We start from the raw sequence: 21,819 nt of genomic DNA, 5'->3' as shown, positions 1-21,819 counted from the left end.
GGAGGAGGAGCAGGAGGAGGAGGGTGAAGAGGAGGAGCAGGAGGAGGAAGAGGAGGAGGAGCAGGAGGAGGAGGAGGAGGAGGAGGAGGGTGAAGAGGAGGAGCAGGAGGAGGAAGAGGAGGAGGAGGAGGAAGAGGAGGAGGAGGAGGAGAAAGAGGAAGAGGAGGAGGAGGACGAGGAGGAGGAGGAAGAGGAGGAGGAGGAAGAGGAGGAGGGGGGAAGAGGAGGAGGAGGATGAGGTGCAGGAGGAAGAGGAGGAGGGAGGAAGAGGAGGAGGAGGATGAGGTGCAGGAGGAGGAGGAAGAATGTGAGGAGGAAGAAGAGGAGGAGGAAGAGCAGAATGTCTCACTGATCCCTTCAATATGATGTGATCATGGTCGTCTAAAAGCTGGTGTAAAATATGTCCGACCCATCCGGAGCTCAGGTCATTTTGACCATAAATCAGAGACCTGTAATTGACGTTTTTTCTGATCATCGGAGGCCAGCTGATCAATAAAATATTCTTGAATATCTAAAACAAAGCACAAGTTGTTGTTGTTTTTATTCATGTAGCCTGTCCACATGATGGCTTGGCTGCTGGCTTGCTAACGTCAGCACGCATAACGTACCGGTATGTTATATTGTTTATGATACAGTCTCTTATCTCCCTGTTACTCTAATCCTTCCTGCTAATCGCTCAAACAAATGATTCATTCCTAAATTAAAGATCAGGACAGAGAACTAAACCTCTGCCAAGACAAGAACCTGGACCAGAACCTGGACCAGAACCAGAACCAGGACCCAAAAACTATTTTTGACGACAGAGTTGATCTGTTGGTCCAGTTTTAAATCACTGTCAAGCTTTACTCCAAGATTAGAAACTACTCTTCCTCCTCCTCCTCCTCCCCCTCCTCCTTCCTTCTCCTCCTCCTCCTCCTCCTCCTCCTCTGAACACATCAGGTCCACTGTAGCAAGTAGCCGTCCTGAACCAATCAGAGAGAGGGATGAAAATAATGCTGATAATGTGATTGGCCACCAGTGACACGCCCACTTGTTACACATGATAATTTATTCTTTCTAATCCCAGAGTCAGAGATGAACTCAGCACAATCAGCTTCTGTTCCCCACAGAAAAACACCTGTAAGATGTGTGTGTGTGTGTGTGTGTGCGTGTTCTTGTATTTACTACGTTGTGAGGACCGTCGAGAGTTTTTAACCAACAGAGTGAGGACATTTTTGGGAAGTGAGGACATTTTGGCCGGTCCTCACTTTTTCCAAGGGCTGTTTGAGGGTTAAGACTTCAGGTTATAATTAGGTTTAAATTAGGTTCAGAGTAATGGTTAAGGTTAGGGTAAGGGGCTAGGGAACACATTATGTCAATGAGTGCATTTCTATAAGGAGTTCATCATGATTCTTCTTGTATCCTCCTGGTTTCTGTGTAGACTTACATTTAGTTGTGATTGTGTTTTCCATATATGGTCGTGTTGCCAGACCGGGGCGAGTTAAGTTACAACACTGAGACACAAATTAGTTGATGACAACATGTGTGATGAATAAGACAGAGAACAGACTGAGCTGTAACTTGTAGTGGAGTGTCTTTAAATCTCTCAGCAGCTCTTCTACCACAGCTGGATCTCAGCTCACTGTTTATTCATGGTGTCAGAGTTCACCTGTCCATAGCTACAGGTTGTTGTGAAGATTCAGACTGGAAGTAAAAAAAAAGGTTGTGACAGCACTCACTTTAAGTTAAACACTTTTTAATTCAAATATCTCGGCAGCGAGAAACGGACGCGTTCAGACTGGAGCCACACAAACCACCAGGACACAGAAGTACTTTGTCTTTAATCTCTGTTTTTTTGTTTTAATGTTTGAATTGAGGGGTGGTGTCACCGAGTGCCATGGTTCTAAAAGGAAGAAAAGACAGAAAGGAAACAAAGCAATTCATGCCTGATAAATACAACTAAATACTATTAAATTAGAATACAATCAATCCTTTAAATTCATTTTCCATAAACACATCAAACCAAATGATTCTCATTAATCTTAGGCATGTTAAAATACTAAGCCTTGAAACTTAAACATTGACACTTAATGCATTGAAATAAGTTTAGATTTACTTACAATGAGATGAAGTCAAACACGCATGGCAAACTCAGGTGAGCACCACCAGCACACACACACAGAGTCTGGAGACAAAGGAAAAGGGGGAAAGCCTCAACTGGGCCTCTATTTGTAAAGTGGGAGGAACAGTGGGAGGTGCTCACATCTCCATCCCACTTGGTTCTCCTGCAGGCAGAAGTGCTCAACCTTGGAGTTTGTGACACAGGTGTAATACCAAGAGTTACCCAGCAGGTGGCGCCACTCTACTGTAGAAAGTGTCTTCCCCTCCCTCTGTTGCCATGAACTTGTGTGATTTCCTCTAAACACGTAAAGGTGAAGGTGTTCAGATGCCATTTTAGAGTGAACGGAGCAGAAGGAGAGAAACTGAAGTCTGAGACGGGTGAGTGCCAACACAACATTATTATTATTATTATTATTATTATTATTATTATTATTATTATTATTATTATTATTGTTATTGTTATTATTATTGTTGTTGTTGTTGTGTCAGAGTGTGAGAGAATAAGAGTCAGACGTAGTCCGTACATACGTCAGCACATTTTCTCAGATTCACCTCGACACAACTTCTTAAAACTCACAACAAAGATTGACTTGAACTCAACAATGACCTGAGGAGACGTTAGAGGTCAAAGGTCAAAGGTCATGGAGGTGACGGGATGAACATGGATTTAATGTCAAAGTACTATGGTAGTGGCAAATTCATACAAGGAAGTAACTGCTTTCGACATCTATTTTGGTCTGACAAGTGAACAGACTTGTTTGTCTTGATTCTGTGTGTGTGTGCGTGTGTAGGTGTGTGTGTGTCTTTTACTGATTTCCCTCTCAGACGGAATGAAGATGACGATGTGACGATGAATGTGAATATGGAGCAAAAGGAGGAAGAATCCATGACCAAGAGTGATGGGTCCAAAGAACTGAATCCTCCACTATTAAGTCCTGGACCTGGACCTGGACCTGGACCTGGACCTGGACCTGGACCTGGACCTGGACCTGGACCTGGACCTGGACCTTCAGAGTCCCGGTAAGAGACGGTTTCTACTGTAAACTGAGCTGAAGATGATTCAGTCATTAGACTCATGTGAAGGAAACAGAGAGAAACCAGGAACCAGATCCATCAGACTCTGAAGGTTCACAACCAGTTTAGTGTCACCTCCAAAACTGTCCCCCCTCCTGCAGTGAAACACAAACACTAGAGAAAACAGAAAACACTTATTGTCCCGTGTTTAGTGTTTTCTTGGGAGTTTTTCCTCCGTCGATGTGAGGCTTGAAATACAGAAGATGATGCTGTGTAAAAACCTTTGAGTCAAACTGTTTGTAAAAACAGGCTGTATAAATCAACTTGCCTTGCCACAGCTCTGAGATGATGAGTCCCACCTGAAGTAGAATGTTTGTTTGTTGTTATTTTTGTCTTCATGTGTCTCTCCCCTGGGCTGTAGGGGTCTTCAGGTAGATCCAGATGTTGAGCCGGTGGATCCAGATGCTGAGCAGTGTCAGTGTGTGATCCTGTGTAGAGCTGATGTGAGACAGATGTTCAGCAGCTGGACACTGGACACAGTTAATGACTGACTGACTCTACACTGTTGTCTATGATGCTGCTGTGATGCTTCCATCCTTCACTACAGTGTGTGTGGTGCTGGACGCTGATGTCACTGGAGACTTCCCACAATGCATCTGTGATCAGAGAACTGATCAGTGATCAATGTGATGTGAATAAAAACATGTTTGTGTTTGCAGAGATCAGAACCACAGACTGAGAGCAGAGTCTCCAGGATCCATCTGTCTGTCCATGAAGAGTGACCGGTCCAGAGATATTCCTCTAAACTTCAAGTCTGGACCTGGACCATCAGACACAAAGTAAGAGACCTGTTACCAAGCTGTGAACTGATTGAACTCTTGTAGTGCTCTCCTGAACTTAATTACTCAGTTGTTTGTTCTACACTGTGAACTTTTTTACTGTCATGTCAGTGACAGTGGTCGATATGGATCAGCTGCAGCCAGTGACCAACACTCTGAAACTTTTATTCAATAAGTGATGAAAATATTCACTGAAACACAGAGACTGACTGATGCACTTGAAGATCTGATCAAAGTGTCTAAAGTGCAGAGAGTTCAAAAACAAGGGACATGCTCATACTGACATTTAAGGTGGACTGATTGATTTCCAAATGTATTAGGTAACATCCAAACTTACCATTAACAATGATTCTGTGATCAGAGAACTGATCAGTGATCATTGTGATGTGAATTAAAACATGTTTGTGTTTGCAGTGGTCAGAACCACGGACTGAGAGCAGAGTCTCCAGGATCCACCTGTCTGTCCATGAAGAGTGACCGGTCCAGAGATATTCCTCTAAACTTCAAGTCTGGACCTGGATCTGGACCTGGACCTGGACCTTCAGAGTCACAGTAAGAGACAGTTTCTACTGTAAACTGAGCTGAAGATGATTCAGTCATTAGACTCATGTGAAGGAAACAGAGAGAAACCAGGAACCAGATCCATCAGACTCTGAAGGTTCACAACAAACCTCAGAGACAGAAACATGCACACACACTCTGTCCATCAGACTGATGAAGCACAGCGTCCTCATGTTCCTGTGTCATCAGCCTCAGTCAGTGTGAACGTTGCTGCACCAACACTTTAATGATCCACACGTCTGAGCCTTTAAACTGAAGTCACAGAGATTAAAGCAGCTGATACACACAGACTTTTATTTTGAAAAGTCAGGAACCAGACAGGAGTGATCAGTGTTTCCTGTTTCCTGTCTGAGCTTCTCCACAACATGTAGTGAAGCTCAGGTGGAGCTGCTGAAGCTTCTGTTGTCAGCTTCAGTCTCCTCACACTGGATCAGAGCTCCAACACAGGTTGATTAGAGCCACACAGCAGCGTCTGGATGAGGAGCTCATTAGTTAAAGAGCTGATAGGACTCAGTCCAGAACCAACATCAAACACATGATCAGTGTCTGAAAGAGGAAAACACCACCAACAGCTTCTCAATCATTTCACACATTTGGAGTAAAAACCAGACGAGACGACGCAGAACTGAAGAGACTCAAACTAACAGGGAGTTTGTTTTAGAGTCCAGATTTAAGGTCAACACTGCAAAAACTCAAAATCTTACCAAGAATATTTGTCTTATTTTTAGTTAAAATGTAATTTCTAGTCAAAACAAATCAAATTATACTTAAAGGTAGCTTGTTTTTAAGACACTTTTTACTATTTTCAAGCATATTTTCAATTGAAATACCGTAAGTAGAAAAATCTGATAGTGGAGCAAGTTTTTCTTTCTTATTACACTAAAAACCTGCTTTCACTGGCAGATTGTTCTACTTATTTCTCGTGAAAATTTGTTAAAAACAAGTGAAAATGATCTAAAAACTTATTTTAAGTTGAAAGACATTAGTTTAGACTACAAATGAGACATTTTGAAAAGAAATAAGACAAATATTCTTGGAAAGTTTTGGAGTTTTTGCAGTGAACAGATAAACACTGTTTAGATAAAACTATTTGGGTGGCAAGATGGCGCCGTTGTGTGTGGCTGGCCGTCTACCTCTGCTACCTTTTATGTGTATTGTCCTGTTTCTATCGCTTTTATCCCACAAAGTGTCATCGCTACTGGTGTATGATCGCCTGAGTCTCCTAAAAATCCGCGATTCTGTGGATAGACCACCGATCCAGGATTTTAACGACCAGACAAAGCCACTGCCACCTGTCCTGGCGTCTTTACCCTCTTACCTATGGCGTCTACCTGTGCGGTTACCACGCAACAGCCGTCGCAGAAGACGGGGAAAGAGAGGTGGAGTAATACGCCGGCTGAAAGCTCACCTGGCCTTGTCCTCCACGTATAGTGCTCGCCATCCGCTGTTTGGTCCCTCTAAGGACGGCGCCGGCTATGGCATCCGAGGCTCCGTGGATTACTCCTACCGATGGCTGCTGCCAGCCGTACCGGAGGCCGGGCACCCACTTCCCTGCCGCCGACACGCGAGAATCCGCAGACGGGGCTGCGCGCTGGAGAATCTCCGTCCTGTCAACCGGGCCTCCCAACAGACGGACCGGCGTTTGGTCCGCATGGCTCTCATCAACACCAGATCGGTCGCGAACAAGACTTTTATCTTAAATGACTTTTTTACTTCGTATTCCTTGGATTTCCTCCTGTTGACAGAAACCTGGCTGAAACCAGGTGAAAACAGCGCATTTTCTGAGCTCCTCCCACCCAGCTGTTCTTTCCTCAGCTCCCCGCGAGTGTCAGGGCGAGGGGGGGGGGCTTGCTGCTGTGTTCAATGACAGTTTTAAATGTCGGCTTCTTCCCACAGGTCCATACTCCTCGTTTGAACTGCAATTGTTTGTAGTGGAGTTTGCAAGTCCTGTGTTGTGTGCAGTTGTCTATCGCCCTCCGAAATATAATAAGGGCTTTATTCAAGAGTTTTCTGAGTTTCTGGCTGATACTCTCCCAAAATATGACAAGCTCCTGATCTGTGGGGATTTTAATGTTCACGTCTGTTGCCCATCTGACAAATTTGCCACTGACTTTAAAACCCTATTGGCAACTTTTAATTTAATTCAATCCGTGGATAAACCAACGCACCATCTTGGGCACACATTGGATCTTGTTGTTGGAAGGGGGACAAACTGCATGTGTCTCTGCAAATACTAAGGGACTGTCTCGCTGATTATCAGAGAGTTGTGCGTGAAGCAAAATCTCAGTACCTCTCTAATATTATTTCTTCCAGCAGTCACTGTCCCAAGGTGTTATTTGATACAATTAATGCTGTTGTTAATCCATGCACTTCTGCAGTGACTGATGTTTCAATAGCCACTTGTGAGAATTTTCTTCATCATTTTGTTGACAAAGTGGATTCTGTCAGAAAATATATTAGTAAGAGTGCTACTATGAATACTAACAATGATCTGCTCGTTGTCCCAGCTCATTCTGCTGTGTTTGAACAGTTTGAGTTGGTTTCCCTTTCTTCTCTTGGTGACATAATGAAATCCATGAAATCTACAAATTGCCCATTGGATACTGTCCCTGCCAAAGTGCTGAAAATGGTTTTTAATACTGTGGGGCCTAGTCTCCTGGTTTTTATCAACTCCTGCCTTAGATTAGGAACTGTTCCAGATGCTTTTAAACATGCTGTGGTCAGGCCCCTTCTTAAAAAGCCTAATCTTGACCCCTCTGTGTTATCAAATTTTAGACCTGTCTCCAATCTGCCCTTTCTTTCTAAGGTTTTAGAAAAAGCTGTTTTTATACAATTACAGTCCTTTTTGGATGACAACTCCGTACTCGAGAAGTTCCAATCTGGGTTTAGGTCTCGCCACAGTACTGAGTCTGCACTGTTAAAGGTGCACAACGATATTGCTCTGTCTGTGGATGCCAAGTGCCCCGTTGTCTTAGTGCTGCTTGATCTCACAGCAGCCTTCGACACGGTGGACCATGCAGTCCTCCTGTCACGTCTAAAAAATTATGTTGGCATCCACGGCACCGCGTTGAAGTGGTTTACATCCTATTTGTCCAGTAGGACTTTCTCTGTTATGGTTGGTGACCTGTCCTCTTCCAGTGCTCCTCTCTTTTGTGGAGTCCCACAAGGATCTATTCTTGGCCCTATCCTTTTTTCTTTGTACATGTTACCACTGGGGTCAATTATAGCCAGGCACAACCTTTCCTTTCACTGTTATGCAGACGACCTGCAAATCTATCTGCCAGTGAAGTCAAACAGTAACAGTGCACAATGTTCTTTATTTGACTGTATTGCTGATATTAAGCAGTGGCTGGCTCAAAATTTTCTTAACTTAAATGATGAAAAAACTGAATGTATTGTGTTTGGAGATACTGCGTCAGCCGACTTTGACACCCTGTCTCCAAAGCTCAGTTCAACTGTCAGAAATCTGGGTGTAACTTTTGACAGTCATCTCAAGTTTGACAAACAAATCAGTAATGTTGTCAGGACCAGTTTTTTCCAGCTGCGTCTTTTAGCTAAAGTTAAAATGTTTTTAAGCCGCCACGACCTCGAGAAAGCCATTCATGCTTTAATTAGTTCACGGCTAGATTATTGTAACGCACTTTATGTTGGCCTCTCTCAGTCCTCCCTCAGTCGCCTCCAACTCGTGCAAAATGCCGCAGCTCGTCTTTTAACCAACACTCACAGACGTGTGCACATTACCCCTGTTCTTAACTCCCTTCACTGGCTTCCTGTCCTTTTTAGAATTGATTTTAAACTTATAATGTTTGTTTTTTAAAGCTCTTCATGGCCTTGCCCCATTATATTTATCCGAGCTTTTAACCATCCGAGATCCAGGTAGAGCGTTGAGGTCGACAAATCAACTTGCACTGGAAGTGCCCAGATCAAAATATAAACACTGGGGTGACCGAGCCTTTTCCGTCGCTGCCCCCAGGCTCTGGAACAAGCTCCCCACCGAGATGCGTCTCATCTCGGACCCGGGCCTTTTTAAATCCAGGCTAAAAACCTACTTATTCAGGATGGCTTTTAATACCCAGTAGCACAATGGCACTTTTATCTTATTTTATTTTATTTGACTTTGCTGTATTTTATTGCTCTCACTGTTTTTATTGTTTTTAAATTGTTTTTATTTCTGCTTCTGTCTTTTTATTATTACACTATGTAAAGCACTTTGGTACTCCGAAAGGATTGTTGTAAAGGGCTGTATAAACTAGAAAATTTCCTCTCGGGAAATTTTGAATGGGCCACGGGAGCTACTGCGGGTTGTGCCATCTCTGTCAACATGGGAATCAAACCCACGATCTTAAGGTCAAGACAGAGCTGATCAGACAGACACATGATCATCTTTCTATAAGCACTGATATGGAGGAGCTGTAACCACATTAGGTTACCTGTGTGTGTGTGTGTGTGTGTGTGTGTGTGTGTGTGTGTGTGTGTGTGTGTGTGTGTGTGTGTGACTGTAATCACATGAAGCTGGTTCTAGAGTCTGTGTGTGTGTGTGACTATGAGCTGCATCCTGTGTCAGTCTGATTTAGCTGTGTCTGTGTTTATAAACATTTAAACGAGCGCCAGGTGGATTGTTTATGAAGTTAACGAGCCCTGGCCTGAGGATCAAAGAGGTTACCACGGCGATAGGGGCCCCCGCAGGCTGAGACAGACAGAAACGTGGAGAAAAACAGCCATTTTCTGCCTCTAAACCGGCCTCACAATTAGGCTTAGCATGACAAAACGGTAACTCCTATCAGAACAAAACACAGATCAACGTTGCTCTAAGGACTTACTGAAAATTTCGGTACGATTTGGTGTTTCTACAGTAAATATTTTGGCGACGCTGGCAGTTTTTAAAACATCAGGCCGTTCTGCTCCTCTCAGAAAATATTTGTATTGGACTCAATGAGGAGCAGGGACAGACGTGGCCGCACTCAGAGGCTGATTCTGTAAGTTCTGTAAGTCTCTCTGATATTTTGAGCACATGACATGAGAGATAACAAGTTTGTCTTACAAATTCTGAAAAAATTATGTCTGTAGAGTGTAAATTGTGGCCGTGGTGGCAATTTATCCAGAAAAAATACAGAATGTTTCTTCACTCTCTCCCACTCTAACCGATGATGTCACGCACTCTGACACGAACATTCCATGCAATACACACCCATTATAAACTCATAATTTCTCCAAAAATGATCATGGTCATTGATCAGGGATTGATCAAAAACTATATGACCTATCAAAACGTGGAGTAATACGACAATACACAAGACTTGTGTCTACTGTTTAAAGTTTAAATGGAGTCTCTAGGTGAAAGTATGCCTGAGCAGTAGACTTTTGTTAAACTCCAATGATTGGTCTTTTTCGCTCTTTTTTTCCCGCCCGTCCCATTGACTTACATGCAAAAATTTTGCGCAGTAAATCGCGACTTACGTCGCGAATAATTCGTACACTGTTGAGAAAAGTAATAGCACACCGATCCCGATCCCGATCAGGACGCACATTTTGATATATAATTTGTCCTGCAACTCGAAGAGTTGCAGGACTAGTAGCGAACCGAAAGTTGGCCGGAAGTGGAAAAATAATAAGAAAAAATCCACACAATAACTGTTGGGACCAGTGCCCGGTGCGATTGCCCGTGGCCCTAATAAAGTACATTTACAAATAAAAATAAAGTACATAGACATAAACCAGACCAGTTCAGGACCAGGTCTTCATTTAACTCGTCTCTCTACACTCTACTTTCTCTCTCTGCTCCTCTGCTTACTGAAGCCCCGCCCCCTTGAGGCCGTTAACCAATCAGAGCTCAGATGTGGAGCTGTGACATGTTGTTGATCCAGAAATGTCTTGACAGGAGGAAGAGGAGTGGTAGTGGTGTCTCTGTGGACCAGCAGCTGTCCTGCTGTGGTCTCTGTCAGGACGTCCTGAAGGATCCAGTCTCCACCAGCTGTGGACACTGGTTCTGCAGACAGTGCTTCACCTCAGACTGGGACCAGTCTGGTTCTTCAGGACCCCCCTCCTGTCCCCAGTGTGGACAAAGACCCAGAACCAGAGGTGAGCTGCAGACAGCCAATCAGAGCAGCTGTGGACAAAGTGAGACTGAACATCTGTCTGCTGATGTGGTCATTTGTGAAACCAGGACCTGTTGTTTTCTCCAGAGTCATTGTTCCATCACACAGCACTGACATTTAAGATGATGATTCAAACCTTCTCTTTGTTGTCTGTAGTTTTTCTGTAGCTGATGAAAATAATCTGATCAGATTGTCAGACTCCCTGTCTTCAGTCTGACTCTGTCTCTTCTCGCTCAGCAGATCGTGGTCTGCAGGAGGTTTTAGATCAACATAAGATCAGTCTGAGGAGCAGATGTGAACGAGTGACTGAAGGAACTGAGGCAACAGGAAGTGGAACCCTCCTCAACAGGATCTACACTGAGCTCTACATCACAGAGGGACAGAGTGAAGAGGTTAATACCCAACATGAGGTGAGACAGCTGGAGACAACGTCCAAGAAGAAGACCCTCCATGACACTCCAATCAAGTGCAACGACATCTTTAAAGACTTACCTGTCCAACCGAGAGACGACTCTACCGTCTCACCTGTCCAACAGAGAAATGTCTCATCTGTCAAACGTACAAACATCTCTAAAGCCCGACCTGTAAAATGGAGATACAAGTTCTCTAAAGCCTTACCTGTCAAACGGAGACAAGTCATCTATGCCTCACCTGTCAAACGGAGACAAGCCATCTATGTACTCTTACCTGACCAACGGAGACGCCACATCTCTGAAACATTACTTGTCCAACAGAAACAGGACATCTTCAAAGCATCACATATCCAACAGACATATGACATCTTTAAATTCTTACCTGACCGAAGAAGACGTCACATCCCTAAAGCCTTACCCATCCACCAGAGACAGGATGTCTCTACGGTCTCACCTGTCCAACAGAGAGAGGACGTCTCTACGATCTCACCTGTCCAACAGAGAGAGGACGTCTCTACGGTCTCACCTGTCCAACAGAGACCCATCAGAGTGGTTCTGACCAACGGCGTCGCTGGCGTTGGAAAAACCTTCTCGGTGCAGAAGTTCACTCTGGACTGGGCCGAGGGCTTGGAGAACCAAGATGTCAGTCTGCTGGTTCTGCTTTCGTTCAGGGAGCTGAACCTGATCAGAGATCAGCGGTTGAGTCTTCTCGGGCTGCTCCATGTTTTCCATCCAACATTACAGAAGGTCACAGCAGAGCAGCTGGCTGTCTGTAAACTTCTCTTCATCTTTGACGGCCTGGATGAAAGCCGACTGTCACTGGACTTCAACAACAGGGAGGTTGTGTCTGATGTCACACAGACGTCATCAGTCAACGTGCTGCTGACAAACCTCATCCAGGGGAATCTGCTTCCCTCGGCTCTGGTCTGGATCACCTCCAGACCTGCAGCAGCCAATCAGATCCCTCCTACATGTGTTGACAGGGTGACAGAGGTCCGAGGCTTCACTGACGCCCAGATAGAGGAGTACTTCAGGAGGAGGTCCAGTAATAAAAGGCTGTCCAGAAGAATCATCTCACACATCAAGACGTCCAGGACCCTCCACATCATGTGTCAAGTCCCAGTCTTCTGCTGGATCAGTGCTACAGTTCTGGAGCACATGTTGACCACAGACCAGAGAGGAGAGCTGCCCAAGACCACGACTGACCTGTTCTCACACTTCCTGCTGGTCCAGACAAAGAGGAAGAAGAACAAGTACGGTGAAGGACGTGAGACAAGTCCACAGGAGCTTACGGAGGCCGACAGGGAAGTTCTTCTGAAGCTGGGGAGGCTGGCATTTGAACAGCTGGAGGAAGGAAACATCATGTTCTACCAAGAAGACCTGGAGCAGTGTGGTCTGGATGTCACAGAGGCCTTGGTGAACTCAGGACTCTGTACTGAGATCTTCAAAAGAGAGAGTGTGATCTTCCAGGAAACAGTCTACTGCTTTGTTCATCTGAGTGTTCAGGAGTTTCTGGCTGCAGTCTACATGTTCCACTGTTTCACCAACAGGAACACACAGGTCCTCAAGAAGTTCCTGAGAGAACAAGTCAGTGAACATTATTTCAGTGACTTGTCCTTAGCAGAAAAAGACGGTGGCGGCAGTGGCAGCGGCAGCAAAGAAGAAAAAGAAGAAAACTACAAACAGAGAGAGAAACCGAAACAGAAGTCCTTGTTTAAGAAGGTTCAGAATTTTTTTGGATTCAATGCAAGCAGTCCTCCACACATCAAAAACTGTCCTCCACAGATCAATAACAGTCCTCCACAGATCAATAACAGTCCTCTAACCCTGGCTGTCTTCCTGCAGGGAGCCATGGAGAAATCCCTCAGCAGTAGAAATGGTCACCTGGACCTGTTTGTTCGCTTCCTTCATGGCCTCTCTCTGGAGTCCAACCAGAGGCTGTTAGGAGGTCTGCTGGGTCAGACAGACAACAGTCCAGAAACCATCCAGAGAACCATCAACAACCTGAAGGAGATGAGGACCGATTACATCTCTCCTGACAGAAGCATCAACATCTTCCACTGTCTGACGGAGGTGAAGGACCAGTCAGTTCATCAGCAGATCCAACAGTTCCTCAAGTCAGAGAACAGATCAGGGGAGAAACTCTCTGAGATCCAGTGTTCAGCTCTGGCCTACATGCTGCAGATGTCAGAGCAGGTTCTGGACGAGTTGGACCTGAAGAAGTACAATACATCATATCAGGGACGACGGAGACTGATCCCAGCTGTGAGGAACTGCAGGAAGGCTCGGTGAGTCCAGACATAATCAATATAATTATTGATCAGTAGTTCACATAAACAGAGTTTTTCTTTTTTTTCTCATTATTTTCGACTACTAAGTGAGCAGGCTTTGCTTCAGGGTCCCGTCCATCCTGTGAGATTGATGAGGATCATGTTTCCTGTCAAACTCAGAGAAGATGAACTGAAGCTCAGATGTTCATCACATCATCACGTCCTGTCATCAGATGCATCAACTGTGTTTTTACTGCAGCTTTCATCTGATTTGATTCTGACACATTTGATATTTTCTCTCTTCACAGACTTGTATATTGTTTCCTCTCAGACAGTCACTGTGAAGTCGTGGCCTCAGCTCTGAAGTCCAACCCCTCCCACCTGACAGAACTGGACCTGAGTAGAAACAACCTGAGTGATTCATCAGTGAAGGTTCTGTGTGCTGGACTGGAGAGTCCAAACTGTAGACTGGAGACTCTGAGGTGAGTTCACTGACTGGACCTGTTGGACTTTTGTCTGTGTTCAGTTCAAATGTGTGAAGTTCAGTTTGAAGCAGCGACTGATTGTGACTCCATGTTACTGCAGCTGGTAGAAGGTGAAGGGTCAGAGGTCACCCAGAGGTCAGTGTGATGATGATGATGATGATGATGATGATGATGATAATGATGAGCTGGTTCTCAGATGAAGCTGTTTGTTTGTGTGTGTGTGTGTGTGTGTGTGTGTGTGTGTGTGTGTGTGCGTGTGTGTGTGTGTGTGTGTGTGTGTGTGTGTGTGTGTGTGTGTGTGCGTGCGTGTGTGTGTGTGTGTGTGTGTGAATCAGAGAGTTGTAGTCAGTGTTTAGTCCAACAGGTATTGATCAGATATTGATTGTATATTGACAGACTGATCTGAGGTCAGCAGCAGCTGATGAATCTGTGCTGACATGTGGATGATGTGTGTAGAAGGCCACAAGATGATGATCCACAACAACACAAGGACAAAGTCCCTCTACTCATTTACACACTGATCATTGATCAGGACACATCTGATCAATCATCAATCATTTCATCTTCTTCTTTTGTTCTTTATTCAGATTGTGGTACTGCAGGTTGTCAGAGATCAGCTGTTCTTCTCTGGTCTCAGCTCTGAAGTCCAACCCCTCCCACCTGAGACACCTGGACCTGAGCTCCAACAAGAAGCTGCAGGATTCAGGAGTGAAGGGTCTGAGTGGTTTTCTGGAGAGTCCAGACTGTAGACTGGAGACTCTGAGGTCAGACTCTGTTTTATTTCTGTGCTCAGATGAATGTGATGTGAAAGTTGTGTTGATACTGAGCTGCAGACATGAGGCTGATATTCTACTGATCCACACTGAGGCTGTAGGACAGGGTAGGCAGGCGCTCACAGACCAAGACCAGGGGCCTCATTTATCATTGTGGATACACATTTTTTTACACCCTTTTTCCTCCGTTTTGTGCGTACGCACTTTTCTCCGCCAAATTTGGGATCTATCAAGCCAAAACCTGACGGGGAAAAGTGCGGACATTTACACCCATTTTGACCCTGGCGTTCCGTGATTTACGCCTCTTTTGAGGAACAGGAGGAATTGGCGACACCGTTGCTGAGTCAGAGAACTGCAGTGTGAGAGGGAGAGAGGAGCGGAGTACATTTAGAAGAGCACAGTAGGATTTTATGAAGTAGCCTAATTGTTGTAGTGGCGGACCGTTGATGCTGGCAATCCAACCCGCTCTATAATAACACTAGGCTCTATGTTAATTGATAAACAGAGCGGATTGAGGATTTTGCTTTTTTGTGTGACGTCCGACAAGGATCAAACCATCCAAGATTAAAAACACACCAGCAGCAGCGCACACTGATCTGCAGCTACTGAGACTGTTATTATTCTGTCACCTGAGTTAACGAGGTGCACGTGTGTTTGGAGCTGACGAGAGGAGAGAATAAAGAGTGAGACAACTCGGCCCTGAGGAGGAACTGTGAAGGACTCAGCTTGGAAAATGACCCAAACTGAGTCCAGTAGAGCTGTAACTGTGTATTGGAAAGGCGTTCAAAGTAGCTATCGTCCTGCTTCCTACACTGTTTTAACATCTAGGTTAAAAAAAAAAAAAAAAAAGATTTTCTGGGATAAAGGGGCAGATTACATAAGATTATTCTTCTTTCTGCACCCTTTTGTTGAGATTTGGGAGGTTTTTCTTTTTATTGTAGCTTATTAAAGTGCAAGATCATTTTTCTGACTGATTTATTGCCCGTGTATCTGCTTTCGGAGAAGCGGAGAAGTTCCGCAACTTTCCTCCGTCCTCCGCCCGTTGTCTCCGTTGTCACTTTGTTGTCACTTGTTGCCACTCCACAGAGCGCACATGGCTAATTAAATATGCACGTGCTGACCATATATAGTTGTATATAGGCGTTCGGGGGGTGGAGTAAGAGGTGTGTTCAAGTGTGCACCATTCTTGGGTCCGGTGTGATTTATCAAAGGGAAATGCGGAGAGTTGTGCGTACGCACAGTTTGATTGATCTGAAAAAGGTGTAAATATTTCGGGTGTACGCCATTTTCGTATTTTCGCCGTACGCAAAACTTTAGTAGTAGTTTTACACCCTCTTTGACAAATGAGGCCCCAGGGCTGTGGGGGGGTCGGCACCTCAGACAGCTCATCACACAAAAACCTCTCAACAAACACATTTATGCACAATGGTTTACACAGATCCAAGTCCTCAACATGTGCAACACCTTTTCCCCATAATCCATGCCGTCCTGACATCAGCTGTTATTAACACACAACTCAAATCAATAACAGGATCACATACTGGAGCACCACTCACATCACACAACAAACCTTTAACACAATCCACACTCAGGCCTGAGCAACAAGGATGTTAACTGTACACAACAAGCTGTTATTACAAGGTTTACAACAGAGAAGACACACAAGCAGCTCTGGGCCTTTGCTCTGTAATACTACACATGGCTGAGTGGTTTGTGCAGCTGCTGCCTGGACAGAAGCTAGCTCTGTTTACTGGCTTTTATTAGACCATGAAAATCACCACATTCTGACACATTGAACTTGTAGTAAAGTTATCTGAAAGTCAAAAAGAATCCAACTTTAGATGAAGTGAATAAATTAAAGCCCTGACTGCACCTCACTGGTTTTTAGTCCAGTCTCTGTTTCTCTTTATGTTTCACCTCCACTACAGAAACACATGTGATGTATCAGACAATAACTGATCTATAATCAATAGCTGCTGGCTCCACCTCTTTCCTGAGGCTCTGTCATGTTTATAGTGAAACATTCAAAGACAACATCCCATAATAAGTTGGTTTCAGGTTTTTCTGTCTTTGAACTTCATTCAACATGTGTTTCTACACGTTAGTTGTCATGGTAACAGAGTTCAGTCTCACATGTTTGTTGTCTTGAGCATGGTCAGTAAATCTCTGATCAATGTGGCTGCTCAACATGAGTTTCTCTGGATGGAGCCACAGGTGGAGCTGACAGGTGAAGAGGCGGAGTCACTGCGTCTGTGTTGAAGCAGCAGCAGCTTCTCATGAATATTAATGAGCTGTTTTCTCTCTATGTGACTGTTTAACCTGCTTCCTGTTGCTTCAGCTGTTGGACTTTGATTTTCTAAACTTGTTCTTTCTGAAGCTTCTTCAGCTCTGAACAGATGATGAGACACTGAACGCTGTCAACAAGGAGCTTTGTCCTCAACTCACTGCTTTTATTCTTTATTCAGATTGGAGGGCTGCAGGTTGTCAGAGATCAGCTGTTCTTCTCTGGTCTCAGCTCTGAAGTCCAACCCCTCCCACCTGAGAGAACTGGACCTGAACTACAACTACAACCTGCAGGATTCGGGAGTGAAGCATCTGAGTGGTTTTCTGGAGAGTCCAGACTGTAGACTGGAGACTCTGAGGTCAGTTCACTAACTGTTACTGTTGTAGATCTTAGATCTTTGATCCACAACTGAACCTGATTGATCTTGAATCATTGACTTAGATGTCACGAATGAAGGACGTTTGAAATAGTTGTTGTCTCATGTTTCCACTTGTTCTTCTCTCACACTGACAATGACTCTTCACTTTCAGCTCATTTCACTCAGTCTGATCAATAATCAATGATCTGATCACTGCAGGGGTGTGTGTGTGTGTGTGTGTGTGTGTGATCCAATCCAATCCAATCCAATTTTATTTATATAGCACGATTTAAACAAACACAAGTGCTGCACAGCAAGATAAAATATAATAGGTAACACAACAGAAGCACAATAAAAACAATAAACACAATAAGATAAAATAAAATGTGATAAAACAGAATTAAAATCAACAAAATAAATAAAATCATTAAAATAAAATAAATTAAGTCAACTGCCTACTGGGTGTTAAAAGCCAGGGAGAATAGGTGGGTCTTGAGGTGGGATTTAAAAACAGACAGAGAGGAGGCCTGTCTGATGTGCTGAGGCAGATTATTCCAAAGTTTGGGCTCTCTCAGGACCAGCTGGTCAGCTGACCTGAGAGACCGGGAAGGAGTGTAAAAGTGCAGAAGCTCAGAGAGGTACGGCGGGGCAAGACCATTGAGGGATTTAAAAACAAATAAAAGAATTTTAAAGTGAACTCTAAAATGTATGGGCAGCCAGTGGAGTGAGGCTAAAATGGGGGTAATGTGCTCGTGTTTTCTTGTACCAGTTAAAAGACGAGCTGCAGCGTTCTATACCATCTGGAGCCGAGAGATGGCCGACGCACTGACCCCCACATATAATGAATTGCAATAGTCCAGCCGAGTAGTTACGACGGCGTGGACTACTGTCTCAAAGTGCTGCCTGGAAAGAATAGGTTTTATTTTGGCCAGCTGCCTCAAGTGAAAGAAACTCGATTTAACGACAGACCTGATCTGGCTCTCAAGTTTAAAATCAGGGTCCATCTTCACCCCCAGGTTTGTAACGGTGGGTTTCATATACTGGGTAAGGGAACCAAGATCTGGCAGGGGGGTTCCAGTGGTTCCACCAAAAACCATCACCTCAGTTTTGTCATGGTTAAAATTTAAAAAGTTAAAAGACATCCAGGCCTTGATGTCATCTAGACATTTCAACAGTGCAGTGACAGAGCTGGTGTCATTCTTCTTGAGAGGCACATAAATTTGGCTGTCATCTGCATAACAATGGAATAAAATACCATGCTTCCTAATTATGGAGCAAGTAAAGAGAGAAGAGGAGAGGGCCAAGCACTGAGCCCTGTGGGACCCCGCACGAGAGGGGAGCAGAAGAGGACACAGAGTCGCCAAGGCCAACACAAAACGTTCTATCAGCCAAGCACGACCTGAACCACTCCAATGCCACGCCTCTAATGCCCACCCACTGGTCCAGGCGAGAAATTAGGATCTCATGGTCCACTGTGTCAAAGGCAGCAGTTAAATCTAAAAGCACAAGAATCACAGAATCACCAGAGTCTGTAGCTAAGAAGATATCATTAAAAACTCTTTAAAGTGCTGATTCAGTGCTGTGCAAGGATTTAAAACCAGATTGGAAAACCTCAAGAATATTTTGCTGTTCCAGAAAGGACATTAATTGACTGTAAACTACCTTCTCAGTAATTTTTGAAGGAAAAGGCAATTTAGAGATGGGCCTGTAATTGGCAAGGACAGCAGGATCTAGCCCTGGTTTTTTGATCAGTGGTTTCACCACTGCATGTTTAAAATTCATAGGGACCACACCTGAGGACAGACTGCTATTAATGACTGCAGTAACATATGGCCCTACAGTAGGGAAGACCTCCTTAAAAAATCGAGCAGGGACAGCGTCATTTGGAGAACCTGAGGGCTTCATATGACCAACAATCTCCTGTAGGGACGACAGCGTTGCAGGCTCAAACTGGTTAAAAACAGCAGAGCAGGTGACAGAGATTGAAGGGTCATACGCAGAGGGGGAAATTAGAGCTCTTGTAGAAGAAACCTTGTTGATAAAAAAGTGAAGAAAGTTTTCACAAACAGCAGGGGAGGTCTCCATACTGACAGACTGTGGGGCATTCAGGACAGAGTCAATAGTGTTAAACAAGATGCGAGGTTTGTGACAATTTGACAAGATAATGTCAGACAAATGTTTTCTTTTAGCAGCTTTCACAGTAGTTTGATAATGTCGCCAACAGTCCCTAAGCATTTCAAAAGACACCTGCAGTTTATCCTTCCTCCACCTGCGCTCAGCTCTGCGACACTCATGTCTGACAGCCCGAGTTGTGTCACTCAGCCAGGGCTCAGATCTGGTTTTAGGCTGCCTGGTTTTTAATGGAGCCACAGTGTCTAAGACAGTCTCACAGGTGGAGTGAAACCATGAGCTGAGCTCCTCAGTAGTGCACACAGACTCAGGAAAGACACAGTTGAGATTGAAGGCAGTGGAGAATTGAGGCAGTGGAGAATTGTGCGGCAGTGGAGGGGTTAATGATCTTCATTTCATCTTCTTCTTTCATTCTTTATTCAGATTGTGGGACTGCAGTTTGTCAGAGATCAGTTGTTCTTCTCTGGTCTCAGCTCTGAAGTCCAACCCCTCCCACCTGAGACACCTGGACCTGGGTGGACTCTACAACAACCTGAGCTCTTCAGCTCTGCAGCAGCTTCATGATCTTGTGAAGAGTCCAGACTTTCGACTGGAGATTCTGCAGTGAGTCTGATCTGTAGCTGTTTCCACAGCTGATGAGACTGTGGGAGTGAAATAAAGTGTAAAGTGCAGCAGGTGAACCTGTCAGGATGTGACATCACACATGACATCATCTATGACATCACAGACTCAGAAAACGCTGCAGCAGCTTCAATGTGTCAATCATCAGTGATCCAGTCACAGGTAAGGGGCCGTGTCCACCAGACGCGTTTTTAGCGCTCTGGGCGTCAACTTTCCATACAAACCCTATGGAGTTGGGCGCTCAAAGCGCTCAGCGCCCTCGGCGGTAAAACGCCGTCGGCGCTTGCTTCTTTTTGTCGCGGCGCTCAGAGCGCTTCGAGTTGAAATCTGCTCAACTTTTAGAACAGCGCCACGCTCGTTGTCACTTCTCCCTGCACTGACCAATGGGACATACGCGACCGACAGCAACACAACCGGAGACGTGGCTCGGTTTATATCATGACCCACACTTGTATTAAAGGTAGACCGACCTCAGGGTCCATGTCAAAAGCTGATGCTGTGTATTTCTGACCCTCGTTGTAGTGTTTACATAAACAAGGCAGGAACACGTTAGTGTCGAAGGACTCGTTTTGTAACTTAGCAACAGCGGAATTCTAACGAGGAGGGGAGAGAGAGCGCTAAGCGCTGGGAAAGCAGCGCTGTCAGTGCTGAAAGCGCGTCCGGTGGACACGGCCCCTAAAGGTGTTGAGTCAAACAGGAACAATGGGCCTCATTCACCAATATCTTCTTAAGAACCTTCTTAGATTCTTTCTTAAGTTGTTCTTAAGAGGTTCCTTAAGAAAACCCTACGTCAGATTCATCAACGCATTCGTAAGCCTCAGAATTGTTCGCAGCTGTGCTCCTACTTGATGAATGCCATCTCCTCGTAAGTTGAGGGCGTGTGCCAGGTGAGTCTAATTAACATAGGATTAGCATAGGTAACGGCCCCATCAATGCCTGTAAAAGGGCATGAGACTGCAGGGCCGTGTGCACACAGCACCCACAGGCACTGAGCAGAGAAGGTGAAGTGAGAAAGAAAGTTGAAATGCGCAAATGAAAATCTGGGAGGGAGCACCAGACTCCAAACGTAAAAAGAACTTAAGTAGTGAAGTGGCGCTACTGCGGCAGGAATTAAACAAAGAAACAACCAAAAGGCTTATATTTAGTTTATATTTTTATATTTATATTTAGGCTATATTTAGTAGAGTCAGCAGTGGATGCAGCTCTTCGGTTGTTATCAGAGAGACCACACTCTCACGTGTGCCATCATAAATATCATCATATTATCACATATGAAAAAAAAACAGTTGTGTGTAGTGTGAACACTTACAGTAAGTGCACTGTTGCAGCCCGCAATTAGGAAAAAAAAAAATCATATCGGCAGCTGTATGCCCCCCCCGCCCCCCCCAAAAAAGAGAGAAAAAAACAATAACTGATATGAATTAAGTGTCTATAATGTTTTTTAAGAGACTGCAATGATTTGTCAATTATTATTATTAATATATATGATTATTAAAAACATCATAAAAGATAAGAAAATAATTCTTATTCAAATCATATAATATCATACAACTGCAGAACAAAAGAAAACACTATAATTGGTTATTTTTGCAGAAGTCTCAGCACCTAAAAGTGCGTAAGTATACTCCTGACTGTTCGTAGATTTTGTTCTTAGTTAAGAACAAATTCTGGATAAGAAAACATTCATGAATGCCACAATCTTCGTAAAAACTTCGTAAGTAGGACTTAAGACCAAATTTGTTCTTAAGAACGGTTCGTGAATGAGGCCCATGAGCTTCACCTGTCACTCAAGTACAGGAAGTACTTTTACTCCAGTAACGCCAAACTAAATACTTTTACTGTGATACTGTAATTATAGAAACTTTTACTCTGCTCC

At 44.4% G+C, this 21,819-nt stretch overlaps 3 protein-coding genes across 3 annotated transcripts in view; all 3 read left to right on the top strand.

Annotated features, from left to right (window-relative positions):
• Positions 1-21,819, top strand: part of LOC146986534 (uncharacterized) — a 1,046,957-nt gene that overhangs the window by 71,089 nt on the left and 954,049 nt on the right. The window lies entirely within an intron of this gene.
• Positions 1-21,819, top strand: part of LOC146986556 (uncharacterized) — a 73,251-nt gene that overhangs the window by 42,166 nt on the left and 9,266 nt on the right. The window lies entirely within an intron of this gene.
• LOC146986557 (protein NLRC3-like) lies at positions 5,835-20,082 on the top strand. Its single transcript, XM_085780396.1, has 7 exons — positions 5,835-5,893; positions 5,946-6,189; positions 10,379-10,631; positions 10,847-11,101; positions 11,549-13,310; positions 13,601-13,774; positions 19,746-20,082. Exons 1-7 carry the CDS (start codon positions 5,835-5,837, stop codon positions 19,927-19,929), a joined length of 2,931 nt encoding a protein of 976 aa, XP_085636522.1. The 3' UTR covers positions 19,930-20,082.

The sequence above is a fragment of the Trachurus japonicus genome, chromosome 6, assembly GCF_045865225.1.
Source record: "Trachurus japonicus isolate A0001 chromosome 6, Traja_1.0".
NCBI classification, from domain to species: Eukaryota; Metazoa; Chordata; class Actinopteri; order Carangiformes; family Carangidae; genus Trachurus; species Trachurus japonicus.
This window is presented reverse-complemented; position numbering and strand designations above follow the sequence as displayed.

Bases quoted from the DNA above. Each gene is read 5' to 3' on its own strand.
- LOC146986557 (XM_085780396.1), top strand. From the start codon at position 5,835: ATGGCGTCTACCTGTGCGGTTACCACGCAACAGCCGTCGCAGAAGACG. The intron at 6,190-10,378 runs GTCGCGAACAAG...TTGTTGATCCAG, and splicing joins CTCTCATCAACACCAGATCG to AAATGTCTTGACAGGAGGAA. The intron at 13,775-19,745 runs GTGAGTTCACTG...TTCTTTATTCAG, and splicing joins TGTAGACTGGAGACTCTGAG to ATTGTGGGACTGCAGTTTGT.